Source organism: Lissotriton helveticus, chromosome 1_1, assembly GCF_964261635.1.
Source record: "Lissotriton helveticus chromosome 1_1, aLisHel1.1, whole genome shotgun sequence".
NCBI classification, from domain to species: domain Eukaryota; kingdom Metazoa; phylum Chordata; class Amphibia; order Caudata; family Salamandridae; genus Lissotriton; species Lissotriton helveticus.
This window is the reverse complement of record NC_136057.1, coordinates 770,123,709-770,140,585: the sequence shown is the minus strand read 5'-3', so window position 1 is coordinate 770,140,585 and position 16,877 is coordinate 770,123,709. Positions and strand designations below refer to the sequence as shown.

At 42.2% G+C, this 16,877-nt stretch overlaps 1 protein-coding gene across 4 annotated transcripts in view; it reads right to left on the bottom strand.

Moving 5' to 3' along the window:
* CTTNBP2 (cortactin binding protein 2) overlaps positions 1 to 16,877 on the bottom strand; it is a 671,065-nt gene that overhangs the window by 188,599 nt on the left and 465,589 nt on the right. For all 4 annotated transcript variants that reach the window (XR_013606931.1, XM_078674334.1, XM_078674335.1 and 1 more), the window contains 4 exons: positions 16,189 to 16,306; positions 11,220 to 11,495; positions 6,919 to 7,014; positions 6,332 to 6,411 (listed from right to left, as the gene is read on the bottom strand). Coding sequence is in view for 3 of the 4 variants with exons in the window: in XM_078674334.1 (XP_078530460.1) it covers positions 6,332 to 6,411; positions 6,919 to 7,014; positions 11,220 to 11,495; positions 16,189 to 16,306 (570 nt within the window). In the remaining variant the exon portion in view is untranslated. The remainder of the gene's footprint in view (positions 1 to 6,331; positions 6,412 to 6,918; positions 7,015 to 11,219; positions 11,496 to 16,188; positions 16,307 to 16,877) is intronic.

Here is a 16,877-nt window from a genome sequence, read left to right as displayed (position 1 = left end):
GAAGAAAGGGGAGGGGACATACTCATTCACAAGGTTCTTGCAAGGAGGACGCGGCTCCTGAAGGACATTTGTTTGGCAGCACTGTGGGATGTCACAGTAGCAAAGCAGGTTACTGCTTTTAAGCAGAGGAACCTAAACAAGTTATTAAAAATCTAAATCTAAACGTATTGAATATGTTAATGTCAGGGGAGCACTAGTGCTTTATTTCAATCCAACATTTCTTCTTTTCTGCAGATTTGCTGCACTTTTGAGGTATTGCTGCCCTGCTCCTTCCTTTCACTTAGTACATGTTTCATGCATTAGATTCCTTTTCAAGAGCTTACCTTTTAGATCATGAAAAATGTGGCACTCCTGTTTTTCAAGCATGTGTTGACACGTATGTTAATTCTTTATTTGCATACCTAGGAACTAAGACAGTTCAGAATTCCTGAATTGTATATAACTGCTTTATATCTGCACTCATCTCCCAGATGCTACAATACCTGGTCCCTGTCAAACACATGCTTGATAATCACAAAGGTGACCATCATAGGCTGGCCAGTAGAATTAATTACATAAGCCTGTTCTCTTTAGCCACAATGCTCACCAGTTTGATTTTTTATACAAAGACACTTGTTTCCCTAATAACTAATACCTCCATACAGTTGGCACTGACATGGGCACTGCAGCAGACCTTGCATGCCAATGTCCTGGTTGTTGAGGAACTGTGAAGCACTCCTTCACAATTATTTAACATTTTGAAATTTTTATTTTATATTTTGCTTCTTTATTTTCATACAGTGTATTAGTCTGTTAAAAGTATTTCATTTCTAAGCATTCGCAGACCCCACTGAGTAAGCGCTGTCGAGCCGCAGGTGTTCCCAGACCACTGTAGTATATCATTAATTGACTAGCTCAAGAACGAAAAAAAAGGACGCTATGTAACTAATTTGAAAATCCATATTAAAAAAATCTCTTCTCAGTTAGGAGCCTTTTATTTGTTGGTTAACAAAATGAAATTGAACGTATTTTCTAAGCACTGCTATGCACTTTATCTATGATACCACTATAAGCTGAATAGCTATGTATTTTTCTAAATGAAAACACATTCCTGAGGAATTATAACACCACACATTTAGATACTGTTCAGGTCAATACGTGGAGTTAAATGGTTTAGGGCTAGTTTCTCAATATAAATTGTTGAGGTCACCATGTATACTACAAAAGATTTTGGAAACTCGTATACATAGTGAGTGATTGTAAACTGTATCACTTGTTCTACCTGAAACAGCCTTTCCACCAAATACAAAGCCAGTGCTTAATTTGTGCCAGAGGTTTCAGGTGCTTAGCACCAGAACTTTAACAGGGTCAGGGCTATTGAATTTTTCTCCCCAGTGAGATGAGCCCAATAATTATTCAAAATAAATTTACCTACCTGTACTGTGTCCTCCTCCTTCCATTTGGATTCATGTCTTGTCTGGTATGTCTTCTAAGGATGGCCCACCCAGGTCCAGGCATGATGACTGCATCATCTTAATGATGTCAGTTGTGCACGCCTACCTTTCAAGGAGCATTTTCTTTCTCATTGGTTAATTATTACGGTTGATGGCGGGCTGATGGGTGAGCTGCGGGAAAGGCAGGCTGGGTCCTGGAAAGGTCTGGTTTCGGCAATAAACTTAATGCGACATCTCCGAAGTAATTAAACGTGCATAGCTGCTTTCTGTTAACAACTCGCATGCACTGAAATGAAAACCCAGCAGAAGCAGGCCATAAATGATTGCTTTTGACTTGCATGGAATGCTGATACTCTTAGCCTGGGGCGGAGGCCGAAGGCCCACCAAAACACATTATTTGCCAGCGATCTAATGGAGCCAGTCCCAAGGAGACTGCAGGTCACCTGTAAGAGAGTAGTAGATAGTACTCCAACAAATCGCTATTAAGTAATCTTGAACAGATTTACCAACGTGGGTCCTCTTCACCAATTTCTTTGCAGAAAATAAATGTATAAGTTAACTCTCAACTCTGCTTTTTCAACCTCAGCGCCTCATGACTCCACATCCCCTTTCCCCTGCCACACCTGACCTCCCAATGTATGAGTTCCCAGACTAAATTGCCAGTGCCAGTACTTTCCGCATATGTAAACCAGCATGTTTTTCTTTTTGCAGAATCTGCCAATGCAAAAGAGCCGGTAACAGCACTTGTCTGCAGCTGCAGTACAAGTTTTAGGCAGAACCCAGTGACATATGTATGGACAGAAGTTCCTGCAGGCTATCTATGTTCGTGTTTCTAGCCCAAATTGGTCCACTGTAGGGCCCCTGGCTCTAGCATCTCCATTCTTGTAGTAACCTTAGATGTAAATCATGCAGTTGAATGATTATCATACAGGCCTTGTGCGTGAACACTCACAGATATCTTAAATTTGCGCATTCATCTCAAAGGCCCGGACTGTGTCACATTTCACGTGGCAGTTTCCATCTGCACTGCTTCCCCCCAACACAAGGCAACATCAAATGAATACTACACTCTCCATGCAAGCTGCTTGGAGAACCTCCAGGCTCCAGGGCTCATGGCGACTGATGACGTTAAAATGAGAATTACTTTTTTCCCAAAACAAGCAGTAGTTTCACATTGGATTTTTTTTCTTTTGAGCTTGAAACTAATTTAAACACCAGAATGTAAACAATGCACACGCTATATTACTTGTGTTTTGGCCCAATAAAAAAATACCACTATCACTCTTGCATGCACATTTTTAGCATGCACTTTGTGCCCCCTTCATGTTATTGACACTAGCGCATCCACAGCTATCTTCTGGCTGCCTGGCCACTTCATTGTTTGGCAAAGGGATGAATTAGCGCTGTTTCTGTTTGATGTAATTTGTAGCTGCTTAACTTAGGAATTTCTCAGGAGGCTGGAAGGTAGAGGGTTGGTTTGCTGTTGCCTTGAACATTCATCACCACTTTTTCTCACAGTGTACACAATTTGAAGCTTGGGATGGTTAGTGGAGACTGGTATGTTTTGTTTATGTCCATATGGAATAATGCTACACAAAACCGGACATTGCATGGGGATGAACAACTTAGAGGACTGCAACTTTTGTCTATGAAGTATTGGTGTGGCTCACCTAAAACTCATAGATGGTATAAGTATTATATATATCACAAAGAATCACTTCTTGTTCTCTGTGGTAGGGATGAGGCTGCTGCTGTATTTAGGGAGCAGGGGTTGTGAGACATTATTGTATGATTGGATATTGCGAATGCGAGCCTGCTTTCCTGCAAGTGCATTGCAGTGATTGATGCTTCTTTTTTGGAGGATCATGTCCGGTTGCAGCAAGGGAGAAGGGGTTGGGCAGTCAGGTGTGAGTAAGTGACATTCCAGAATAAGCATCATCAGAAAGGAATAACAGGGCTTCATTTTCAGAGTTTACCCGGGTCCACTCGCTGCCAACACTGGAATACAGACAGGAGCTCTGTCTTTGCAAGGCTTTCTACCCACTGTTGGGCACCTGCACTGGTTCTGCAAGTCAGATCCTTACAGCCTGTGTATTCAGGAACTAATGGGGCCTTGATGGGCTTCTTGTGGACCAGGGATGTGGAGGTTAGATGTCATGGGTGTGTGATTCTCAGTCTTCCACCACTCTGGGTGGATGTGTGGTGTTTTCAGATTTACACCCCTGTGTGTGACTGGCACCTCCTCAGGATCTTGCTGTGCCACAGCTTGGCCCATCTGTGCTTCGATGACACACGTCTAGTGACTGGCCCTCAGCCACAGGTGCACAGTACAGGGTATAGACTGTTGTGTCATGCATCCTTATGGCCATGCACAAGGTTCATTTCCTGACCTTTCAACCTGGAGATTTTGGTACTAACCCTTGTTACGGCATGTTCAGCTATACTAGTTTTGGATGTAGGTGGGTGGGGCCAATAGAGGAAGTGGGTGGAGCCAGGGGTGTGGGTGTGGCCTCCTGAAACAATTTGAGCACCTGCACTTAATATTTTACAAATTAAGCACTGTACAAAGCACAAAATGACACATTGTTATACTGCTCTTGGATAGTACCAGAGGAAATGCTACACAGTTCCTTATAGGCCTAGGATGGAGACCCCAGAAGCATATGTCAGTAGATGATCAGTCTTGTTATCAACAATCAGAGAGAGAATGCTGATGATTGATTTCCCTTTAGCCGGAAAAGCTGCATCTCCTTACTCTAGGGCACACAGGCTTTCAATGTACCCGATTTGGAGTACAGTTCACCAGGCGTGACCCTTAAACATTTAACACATCTATACTTGAATAATTTATATTTAACGCCTAGCCTGCAGAGTTGCATGGCTACAGAACCCAAATCACTGCTCATTGTGTAAATGTCCTCCCAGTACTGTATCCATCTACCTCCTAGGTATTTGCTAGCAAGGTGGCCTGTGTTTCTTTTTGACCTGTGTAATGTAAATGTCTAAGGCAGACAGAAGACATCACTACTATGCAGGTGATCCTGAGAAAGACCTGATATATGCTTGGACGGTCACTACTTTTTGTAGTTTGGCTTGACAGCGCCCCTATCACCACACAATTATGAGAATCCCACTCGAAAAAAAGGCTGTTGGCGCCACCCACATGATGGGATCCAGATATACATTGTGCATAATCTGTGCGCTTCCACAAAACAGTGCTTGCCCTCCACACAGCAGTGATCAATGTGTTTATTTATTCAGCTGCCTAAGCTTGAAGTTTCATGTGCCTATACACACACACACGCGCGCACCCACACACACACACACACACACACAACACACACACACAAAACTGTAATGCAGTAAAAGTGTCTTCGATAACAAGATAATTTATAGTGGATTTCTCAGGCAACCACACATAAGAAGGGCAGTCATTAACCTACATGGATGTTCGGCTCTGGCTTCACAGTGGAATTGTCACCGGACCTTTTAACCTTCACCAATATTAGTCTATAGTTCTTTGCTTCCAAACAAAGGCCTATATACCCATCCCATGCTACTTGCTTCTAAAACTTCACATCACCATACGACATTCCTTCAAAGCCAGACCTATTGGCATTACCAATGCATGTTGATGTTAGCGGTTGAAGGTATGTTTATGATGTAAATGGTTTAACTAATGCAATTGGCTTAGGATTCCTCAACTTTAAGGTCGGTGTCTTCAAAGAATCTAAAGATGAGTACAAGATCGTAGAAAATTCTAGCATGCATAGTAAAAAGGTATTTTGTGTTAACTATTATGCAACATATCTTTCCTACTTGTACAGAGACAGACAGGCTGTTGAAAATATTTTTACACAGTTTTCGAGCTACCTCTGTGTTTGTGTTCTCCTTTACTTAAAAATAACGGTTTTAACAGAACATTAGCTACTGATAGATTTCATCCTTGGTGTGTGTCATTCATTTTTCAAATGGTCTTGAAATGACGCAGCAGGAGGTTTATTTTTTGGTGAGTAATTAGGAGAAAGTCATATACTTATTTTAAGTACAGTGCTTACACTTTTCCAAGTCCACATATTCACTTACTGTCTCTTGAACTTCCATATATCCATATTTAATGTCTCTTTTACTACCGAAGATGAATATTTAATGTCTTTTGTACTACCATGCGTCCATATTTAGTTACTGTCTCATGGACTACCACGCATCCATATTTGGTAAATGTTTCTTGTATTTGGCACTGTAGATGAGCTTAGAATAAAGGAAATTGAATGCATGTTACATTCCTCACATGGCTATAGCTGCCATGTTACGTTCCTACAGCATCTCTTTTCATGCAAGTAGGGCACATATATTGTAGTGACTGGTGACGATTGGAAAAGGATTCCAAAATTATTTTTGTGAATTTTTGTGAAATTACGTCAATGTAAAAAAAAATAGGTGTTACTCAACACCAGGAAGACTAGTTATTTGATGTTCGCATGTGATGGAGCCACATTTAAACTAAAAAAGTGTATGGAGCAGTCAGCTACAATGGAAAACAAGTGCACAAAGGTCACCAGGGCGGAGCTGGTGTTCGCTGATGATGGGAGAAAGTTGATGTACAAATAGGTATTTTCTTGTATTGCATACTATAGTCTGAAAAGATCACAAAGTGGTCAGAACATGCGATAAATTAATAATACAAACGTAGTTATATATGTTCCCTCAGTAATCGTGCCATTAGTGAATGAATAGGAATTGCATAAAATATTAAATAGTGCTGCGTACAAGGGGGGGATAATCCTGTTCTCTACATATTTATTTGATGAGTGATTTCAATACAAATCTGCATGATCACATTCACAGAACCGGCGACATCAGCACAAAAATGATATCATACTGTTATGGAAACTCACCAGCCGGAGGAAATTCTGCAGCGTTGGAAGCGGAATCATAGATGCATATGACGCATTGTGCAGGCAGCCGTCTTCTGGGCCTAAAATATACATTGCTTGCGTTAGATGTCAGTACACACAAATCTTACCCTAGAAAATGTCAGGTCCCACAAAAGGATTGCATCGCCCTACAATCCGTGCAAACGTTGCTGGCATTTTGCAGAGGCGCAGTCTCTGAGCCCACGCGGCTCAGCTGTACTGACTTTCACATTCTGAACGGCTCATTTGATCTTCTCAGATTCCCGCCCTTAGCCTCAGAGATTGACATTCTTCATGACATCAGAGTGGAGGGGGCCCTGAGCCGTGGGTGTCTCTGGAGATAATCACCACCATGGAAGATTAGTGCCACTCCATGGATCATCACGCACCGGGGCTATCATTAACTTCTTCTAAGCAAACCCACTCCGGGACTTTACTCCTTTGCTGATAATAGCAAGGAATGGTTGAAACATCGGCAGAGCAAGGAAATCTCTAGAATTCAGAAATGAAAGACTACACTGCCTTTTGATTCCTTCATTTACAGTACTGGGCAATCGAAAGAACCTTACCGAGTAGCCTAACCGCTACAGTCTCAGCCTGGCCATTCTTCAACATCTCCCAAGGAGAATTGGGAAAAATCTGGTCTGGAATCCATGATGCATTGCCTACAAGAAAGGCATGAGAGAAAATGAATGGAGCATCGTGATCACCGGGAGACTATAGTACATCACATTTTGGAAACTCTAGTATTTTACTCGTTCCCCATGGACGTGTAACCACCTTCATAGGAATGCCATCCATTTGGCCTGTCCCATATATGTAATTAATCTGCCTCCACCCCCTCAGTGTGTTTGCCAAACCTTTAACTAAGACATGTGTGTATTTCCCAAAACCCCAAGGTCGCCTAAAAGGTTGGAGAAAAAAAACACAGAATCATTTTCAGAGTCAATAAAGTCAATTAATATTTAATGTTCTCGAGTTATTGGGTAGAACATCAACAATATAGAGCTTTATAGTTTAGTGATACACCATCTTTGAAAAGATTTTTGGGTCCAATTCACCAAGCGCTTTATATGCTTCTGTTAGATATGTGTACCTAAGTACCCAAGTAGCAGCACGTCCTTTGTCCAAAATCCGAGCCTAAGTTACAAATGCTCGCAATTTTCATTGCATTTCGAGAAGTTATTTAAGAGTATAAAAAAGTCTGCAAATCAATCAGATGTTTCTGCACTTTAAATAACATCGGGTGGGTGTTTAAAAACAAGAGTATGTAAGTGGTTCATGCAGTTGAGGCGCACACCCACAGCATCACAACATTATGTGATAGGGGTATGCGAAATTCGCTTATGCATAATTACACAATACTTTAGTTAATTCAGCATTATCTCAAGTTAAGTTTGAACTTCAGACCTGGAATTTCAGGTAAACCCTCCAGATACGTTATGTTTTAATGAAATATTTAAAGTTGATCTCCTTGTGACAGCCGCTTGGCATATTATGAATTAGATCTTTATAATGTGTGGATCTTTAAACTTAGAACTTATCAACCCCCCAATGTGATCAACTCAAGCCTACTACACAAGATGTAAGGTCTGCTGTACCCTATACAACAGTTCATGCATAAGAATGTAAGTATTTTTGCACTCATCTTAGTTGAGAGGAGACATGAATCAATTTTGGTGGCACTAATGGATATATTTAGTGCTAATCCTAGTATTAATTTCTAACATTCATGTCTTTCTCCATATCTGTAGGTCTGGTTATGTTCCACACTGAAGAGCTCAGCCACACATAATATTTGTGAACATCCTTGTTTATAGAGTATGGTTATTGGCTTGGTTGTATTTGGCTTCCACGGAAAACATTAAGCATGAATAACTGGCACTCAATCTAGTTATTTACTGCAAATGGTTAGTTGCAACATTACTCAGAGGAAGCATTTGTTTGCCCTTTGTTACTCAACCTTTCCTGGGTTCCCAGATCCCTGAGCACAGTGGCAGAATGGCAACTGGCAGTCTCACAGCCTTTGCCATCTCTCCCAGGTCTCCATAGACCCAAGAGAGATGGGAGAACACAGGTGGTGCTGTTCCTGAGCCAACCATTTTGTCCCTGGTCAGCACGGGTCTCTGCAGAACCATGCTGACAGGAGAGATAAAGCCCCATTGACCAGCAGAAACTAGTTTAAAGGAACTAGTATGGATGCTTATGACCTGCTTCTTTTTGTTCTTAACTTTTCATTCTCTCTTGTCCAGTGATTGTAAGAAAGAGGAGCACCAGGACACTCCTATAGGAACTTGACCCACTATGCATTTGTAACAAGCTGTACAGATTACCTAGACGGACCTGAAAGTTAGAACAGGCCTGATTGTATGTCAGGCCATGTGGGCTACCTCTGTGCCTGTTCACAAGTGGCCCAATTCAGGTGCAGGAACACCTGGCATAATTTTGCCAGATGGAAAATGTGGCTGATAATATTGTTTGAGGATTGGGCTAGGACAGCAAGCATACCCATAGCCCGTCTCACTTCTTTGGCATAGAAAGGGCATGAATTACTCTCACTCTACAAGCCAACAGTCCGAGCTTCCCCTGGATATCCTCCCCTGTCCACTTCTCCAGCCCTGCATAGCAGTGGCATAATGCAAAATGATGAGTTCCCCCTTATCTACAGATATATACATTGGTCTTAGGCGAATGGGGTCACCAGATGGTTTGGGGGTCCTTTGAAGGGTTGGAGGCCCCCAGCGCTGCAGGGGCTGCATTTGTAGCAGGGGCTTCATATGTTTCTGTTACGCGCCTGCTGCTCAGATTCATTTGCTCACATGTGCTACCTGCTCAGAGCATGGACTATTGTGTGGATTTCCACCAAGCACAATTAAGTCCACATACATAGGGGCCGATTATCATCGTGGTTTTCCCGCATCCTCCGGGCCGGCGGAAGCCACCGCCGGCTCGGAGGATGCGGGAAAACCGCTGCAAAGCCTCGAAAGACCCACCGCCATATTAGGATGGCTGGTGGGTCTGGCATTCCGTCCGCAGCTTTTCTGCCGCGGTCGCCTTCCGACCGCGACGGAAAAGCTATAACATGGCTGGCGGTGTCTATCAGACACCGCCAGCCATATTAGGATGGTGTAACTGACCTGATTTTCCGCGGCGGCTTTTCCCCTGTGGAAAAGCATACGGACATTCACTTTGGGGGCCCGTTGCGGGCCCCCTGGGTGAAGGGGGGGTGCACATGGGGGCTACCTATGGTACCCCCCTGCATTTGCGTGCACAAAGCAGCAGGCACTGCGCGGTGCATGCAAATGCGATGCATGCATTTTTAACCTTGCGGCGGGTGCAGCTTGAAGCTCCACCCGCTGCAATGTTAAAGATAGAGGATGTGACCGCCACCCTGGCGGTCACATCCGAATATGCTCGGAGGGAACGCCGCAGCCCTTGCGGACGTTCCCTCCTCAGTGGTCGCGGACGGACTCAAGTCCGTCATCATAATCGGCCCCTTAGTGCTCATTCTGTGGAGATTAACTAATACCTGCATAGAACTGGTGGGGTGCTATCGCACTGTAGCGGCACCAGTGCCGTGCAGCATCATAATTGGGACCTTACTGTGTGACTGTATTAAGCCATGACCAATGCAAGCATATACACTTAAAACGGCTGCTAATTCTTAACTATATATTCCATCGCTCAACCATTGAACTAAGGTTACTAGAGTTTATTCACATTGAGTTTCGGATAAGCTCATTGTGAATGTATCTCTTTCGATGAGGCAAATTATATACCCCACGTTAGCTACACTATTGCTAATACATTTCAATGCGTCAGAATTAAAATTCCAGGAATTTAGTTAACACTAATTGAGTTTCTTGTTTCCATTTTTCATTTAGATTGTTTTTAAAGGTTTGATGATGCAGTAAACAAACTAAAGTATGTGCCTGGATTTATAATGATTAATGCATGCCTTTTCCTCATGGAAGTATGAAGTTCCAGTTCTATATCGATGCAGTGTGCTTGGGATCAATGCGTGGGGCCCATGCTATATGACACAGGGAGAAGCGCTTTACCCTGCTGTGCCGAGTCAAGTTCACTATGACGGCCATCACTCTTGTGGGATATCATTTACCAAGCCGCTGTATTTTCCTCGCAAGATAAAGCACATCGATGCCTGAAATCAATCAAAACTAAGATACAAAGCATTTAGTTCAAAAATAGATGTCAGTTGGCAGTTCCTGAAGAAAGGTTATATTGATATCTATTAAAGGCCTCCTTATCAATAATTCCAATTCCAATGGATCGAGTTTACAGTTGAAAAGCCAGGAAACCGTGTGCAGCTCAGTGGTTTTATTTGCACTTTTATCCAGGAAATACCTGGCGCAATGAGCGTGTGGAAAAGTGCACTGACACCAATTTGCAATTTCCTATTGTAAGTCCCAATTACGAGGTCGGAAACGTGGAATACTATAGGAATGTCTCCCAGGTGAAATACCGATACCTTCATACTGGTAAGTGAGCTGTTTGTATTGGGAAGCATGTAAGGAGCGCCTAAAAGTCTTCAGGATAGCTCTATGCTCTGAATGCCGCAAAAGAAAATGACTGAAAATACTTGTGTGCTGTACTATTTGTAATTGGACGGTACCATGTACGTCTTCAGGTTCACAAGGCTACTTTCATTTTCAGTATTTTTGCCATGCATTATGGCACTATTAACTATGCATCCAAATATACCATCAGATGTCATCTAACCGTATGGCGTTCTGTTTACTCTTACAATAGATATCATATGCCTGTATGGTGCGCAGCTAAGTTTTACAGAACCCAAATAAGAGTTCAGGCATCCTTGACTGTAAATGTATGCATGGAGTGGTTATAGTACCTAGTTTGACAGAGGAGATGCTGTTTAAGCTCAGCCCCATGCTGGATTCGGCTTCATTGTAGGATTGTCGGTCTTCTGGACTCCCCCATTCATTGGACACGATGTCGTGGAAATGATTCATGATCGCCTGAGTCACAGCTTCAGAAAAGTCTTCCCATGTCGTGTGTTTGCGAATGGTCAAAGCACAAATGATGTGTTCACTCTCGCTGTAATCGGTATCACAGTACATGTGGGTTTTCTCGTCAACTGAAATACTTAAATGCACTTTAAGAACATCTGCAAAAACAAAAATCATAAATTAAAGATACATAAGCTGATCATTATGCAAGAGCCGAAGATATGCATCTTACATCGTTGCAGATGCTGCAGGATTTAAAACATTTTCCATAGTAGTTAAGCAACTAGATGTTAGGAACAAATGCATTAAATTAATAAAAATCCATCAACAATTTTAATTGACAGCGAGAATGATGGAAATGCAGAAGGCAATATCAGCTGAGAATACACTTAGAGAATGTAAAGCAGGGTCTTGTGTAAAATCAAATCATTGCGTTCTCAGAGTGAAAAATATATTTTATTATAAGTATTCTGTAACATTGATAGCTCTGAACGTATTTTGCAATTCAAACATTGCAGATATTTTCATATATTTTAAAAATGCCATCAAATACATGATTGTCACAATGCTAGTGGTAGTATTGACTTCCTAAAAGTGAGAACGTGTCAACATTGTGATCATTTATCAGAAAATGGGGTGCTTTGAGGATATTTGGAGCCCTCCAGCCACGACATGAGCAAAAATAGACATTACTTACGGACCATGAATCAGTGGCTCACTGCCACTCTGCTTTGAGTTTCCGGTTTTACATTAAAATAGAATATCATCCTTCCAAATATGGTTATGGGTTTGTAAACTTTGAACAGAATACATTGTTAAAGGATTGATGTTAGGCCTGGCATCCTTGGCTTGGTTTTACTCTCATCTTTGCCTTCAGACCTCCTGTTGTTCTGACTTCTTTTATTGCTAGCCATAGGACTCTGTACACTTTACCACTAATAAATAGCGCTAAAGTGCTTGTGCGCTTTCCTTAAAAACATATTTAATTAGACGTTGGTGGCTTAGATGATGATGATAGGTTGGATTAGAGAGGTAGCCGTTAAGGCAGGATTTAGGTTGAGCCAACTCAACATATTACACAGGGTTTACTATGCTTGCACTGCACTCGTGAAAATGGGTAGGATAAAAACAACTGTTGCTGTATGCGTAATAAAAAGGGCACCTTCTTTCATATTACTTGGAAATCCTCTACCATACAACCCCATTGGAAGGCAGTCGACAACAACAACTCGAAAATGGTGCCTCCTGAATATCTGGGAACAAGTATCTTTTACAACAATGGGAAACATTTGGATGACGTTGGGTTTGATTGTTGCCAAATAAAACATAGCTCGTAATTTGGGGAGCATCAGTGCCTCTGAGCCTCAAAGACTGGGAAACAGACATGGACAAATATCTGGTGGCAGAGAAGGCAGTTTATACTAATAGAGGATGCCCCCGGAAATGGGTTAAGGTTTGGGGTAAGTGAAACAACTTTCCTTGGCGGGCGCCACACATCCCCCCAGAAGGGTGCTAAGAGACTAGCGGCACGGACACAATGAAAATAGTCTCATTAAGCTAAAATTGCTGTGTCACTCATCTGAAATGTCACCTGATTTAATTGCTTAATGATGTCTATTGGTGCTGCATTGCATTGTTACTGTTTTGTTGTGTAGCCCTTGATTTTCTTTTTTCCCGCCCGCCCCTCCATTTCCCTTTGTTTCCCTTCTATATCTTAATAAAAATATTTATTAAATTTTTTTTTGAATTGTCTTACACCCAACTGGCATATTTAATTTACTTCCTAGTCCCTAGTACAGTGGCACTACATGTGCCCAGAGCCTGTAAATTAAACGCTACTAGTGGGCCTGCAGCATTAATTGTGTCACCGACTGAAGTTGCACTTTAAACATGTTGCACGCCTACCATTGCAGCCTGTGTGTGTGCAGTGTTGAACTGCCATTCCGATCTGGCAAAGTAAGCCTTTTGCCAGGCCCAAAACCTTTCATTTAATACATATATGTCACCCTTACGATAGGCCTTAGAGGGCGCAGAGGGCATGGTTCTGCCCTCCTGCAAGGCCTACCTCTCCATTGGATCTACCCTATTTCAATTTAGGAGTGTAATTTCCAAATGTGAATAGGTAACCAGTTCATGTTTGGTGTCTCTGGAAATCACAATTTAAAATCCTAACTTATGATAAGGTTGGATTTTAAATTGCAATTCTGTAAATTTAGTTTTAGAAAGCTCACATTTTCTTGCTATAGCCATTGATTGCCGGTAGGCTGCCTCTGGGTCAAGTGACTGGATATTGGTGACAGCTGGGCTTGTGTATTACTCCTAGACAGCCACACACAATGGGGAGCTTAGGTGTGACTATATGGGCCATCTCTGGCAGGATGGGAGCGAGGAGCTGGGCCCAGTCCAATTTATATATTCAACAAGGAGCACAGAGGGAAAAAGAAACAGGTCGCTATCCACTCAAAATCTATTCATAAACCTAGGCCTGGTTTCTGAGGCGTCTAAGTTCAAAACACTACCTCTAAAACGTTTGCAATTGCTGTAGTTTTCTACTATACATCCACTCCTCTTTTCCTTTTCTTTATGAGGTAGTTGCATCACGTTTTTCGCCTCTTATTAAAACATATTTTTCAACTGACAGTCCACCAACCCGTAAACACTTAAGTCTTTTCAAAATGACTCCGTGTATATTCAATCCCACAGTGATATCCTGAATGAGCAGGAAAACATAGTGAACACCACAAATATATTTGTGAAAAAAGGAAAACATGGAAAAGAACAAAATTACCCCTCATGTGGGTCACTGGCAGGTACTCACTAGTTAAATAGACAGGTTGCTATTCATGCATACCATTCCCAACGCTATGGGAATGGTATGCATGAATAGGCTGTGTTCTGCCCTCACACAAAAGGCAGCATACTCCTGTAGTTAGTTAGGGGCATTAAAGCATGGCACCTGTGCACTTCAAAGGGATGTCTCTATAAGCTTCTGTCCACTTCAAAGGCACAACTGGGTATAAATACTGGACCTCACACACCAATGCTTGAATACACTTTAGGACCTGTGGATACTCTGTCAAGGAGGAGGACTGGTGTGCTGCTAAAAGGACTGACACACTGCTGGACTGCTCCTCAAAAGGAACTGCTGCCCTGCTGTACTGACCTGGTGCCCTCTTGCCTTGGTTAGAAGGACTAGACCTGCACTTCTTGAACGCAGAACACAGAGTGACTTCAAGGGCTAGTTGACTCCCCTCCTGATCGCAGCCTCAGAGACATAAAAGGCTTCCAACAACCTTGCACCTGCACCTTGACTCTGCCATCTGTGAGTCCACATTCTGAAGTGGTGCCACCCCAGACCTGGACCCTTAGCAGTGGGCTTAAGGTGCTCTGCAAGCCTCTGTGGATCCCGCAGAGCCTATGCATCTCCTCTGCGGTGCGGCGCAACCCAGAGCAGAACCGACGCGTCTTCGCTGCTTCATGGATTGGACCTGTCGCAAATACCCACATTGCTGCTTCAGCCTGCAACACCTTCAGAACCACCACTGCGTGAAGCATACCCTGTGGATGCCCTCTCATCCATCATCGATGACTATGCTAGACTCCACATTACAACTTTGCAGCTCTTCGGAACCGATGCATCGCCCCAACTGCGTGCTACAGCCTCAACGCCAGACTTTGCAACGCAAGCCCAACAGGATCCTTGATGACATAGGCCCTCGCATCGCACACCGCTGCATCTCAAAATCCACGCATTGCTTCGGCAGCATGAAGCAAATCCTCGCAACGCTCTATAACCAGGATTTAAGGTACTCTGTTCAGTGGGCCTAACTAGGTCCCTGTAACCAGAACGCACTCCATCATTGTCCACCTGAACTTCTGACTTTGTCCCAGTTTGGTGCAACCAGATATCCTCAGTTGGCACTTTCTGCTTTTCAGAGCTATTTTCAATACAATCTTTAAAATTGTATATCTGCAGTTCTACTGATTTTGGTCTTGTTTTATTTATAAAATGTTATTCTATTTTTTTAACTGAGTGTGGGATCCTTTTTGTCTAGTGTTTTGCACTTTATTACTGCTTTAAGTGTTGCACAGATTTTTTTTTACACAGTGCCTCTAAGTTAAGCCTGAATGCTCACTGCGAAGGTACTAGAGGGTTGAGCACAGGTTAATTTAAGGCTGGCGTTTGCCTTACCCTGACAAGGAATGTGGTTGATGCTTGACCAGGGCTCACACCCCAATCAACCAAAAACCCAATATGTCTCACCTGATCATTCTGGAAAGATATCCGTTTTTGGAATTCTTAATTTTAGGCCTGTTTTGTCATTAACCATAAGTGAGATGAGTGCTTCTGTTATCCACACTAGAATCAATTAATCCATCAATACATTACTCTCTGTATATCACCCGTTTTACCGTTCAGTCTTTGGCTTAGACTGAATTGTCAAATGATAGACTCAAGTAAGAGATCAGTTGGATGTGTCAGGCAATTATTGGATGCAGCTACCTCTAGCAGGAGAACAACCAAAGAACACATTACAATAGATGAATTTGGAAGCAATTAAATGCACACAACATATAGATATACCTCAACAAGTAATCACAAGCATTTGCAGCCTGCAGAAACAATGAGACTATTAATTGTAGATGCCAATTTGCAGCTTTTTTAGCAAAATCAATTTCTGGAAATATTGTCAATCAAATACATTGTAGTTGTACTTGATATTCACTATGGGGCCACAACAGCCATCTGAGCTTTGGATTTTCAACATAATCTATAATTTCGACCAAAAGTTCAATAACTCTTTTTTAAACTTCCACAATGCAGCCGTAATGACTGTACTTGTCACTCACTCAGATTCTCTAGAAGCTGTTTGCAGTCATCAGTGGCCACATCATGCACGGTCCTATTGCACTTGTCTTTCTTTTCAATATCCAGTCCATGATGTTTGCAAAGAATTTCAAGGCAGTCCTGGAAAAATGACACCTTTATGAGTGATATATTAGTAGGACCAATTCTAACTCTTAAAATACACATTTTAATAAATAATTCAAAATAGTAGAATCATGTAAATCCATTTAATCACTTGAATCACTCAATTTCTTTGTCAACGGGACCTTTGTCAATGGGATTACACTTTAAAGTCGAGAAATAACAGAGAAGGTGAGTTCACAGTTCTTTAGTTGAAGAAGTTGCATGTTAGTTTCAAACATTCTATGTGGAAGTTTGAAATACAGTTTGCACCTAAAGGCAAAGAGACAATTTTCAGTAATTACAGGCATGCTTTACCTCATGCGATACTTCAGTGTGTGATGTATGTGGGGTGTTTGAAGAAGAATGTGGCTTCAGGACAGTTAAACAAAACAAAATTATTGAGAAGAATCACAGCAGGCTGCCTGCTTCTTAAATACCAAGGGAACAGCACGTTTTCAGGCTGGCATTTGCAGTGCGAATGCCAGCAGAAAAACATGTACTGAACTTAACTAGTACCATTTTAGAAACTGAATCAGAGACAACTAGCTTCAGACATTTTCCTAAACTA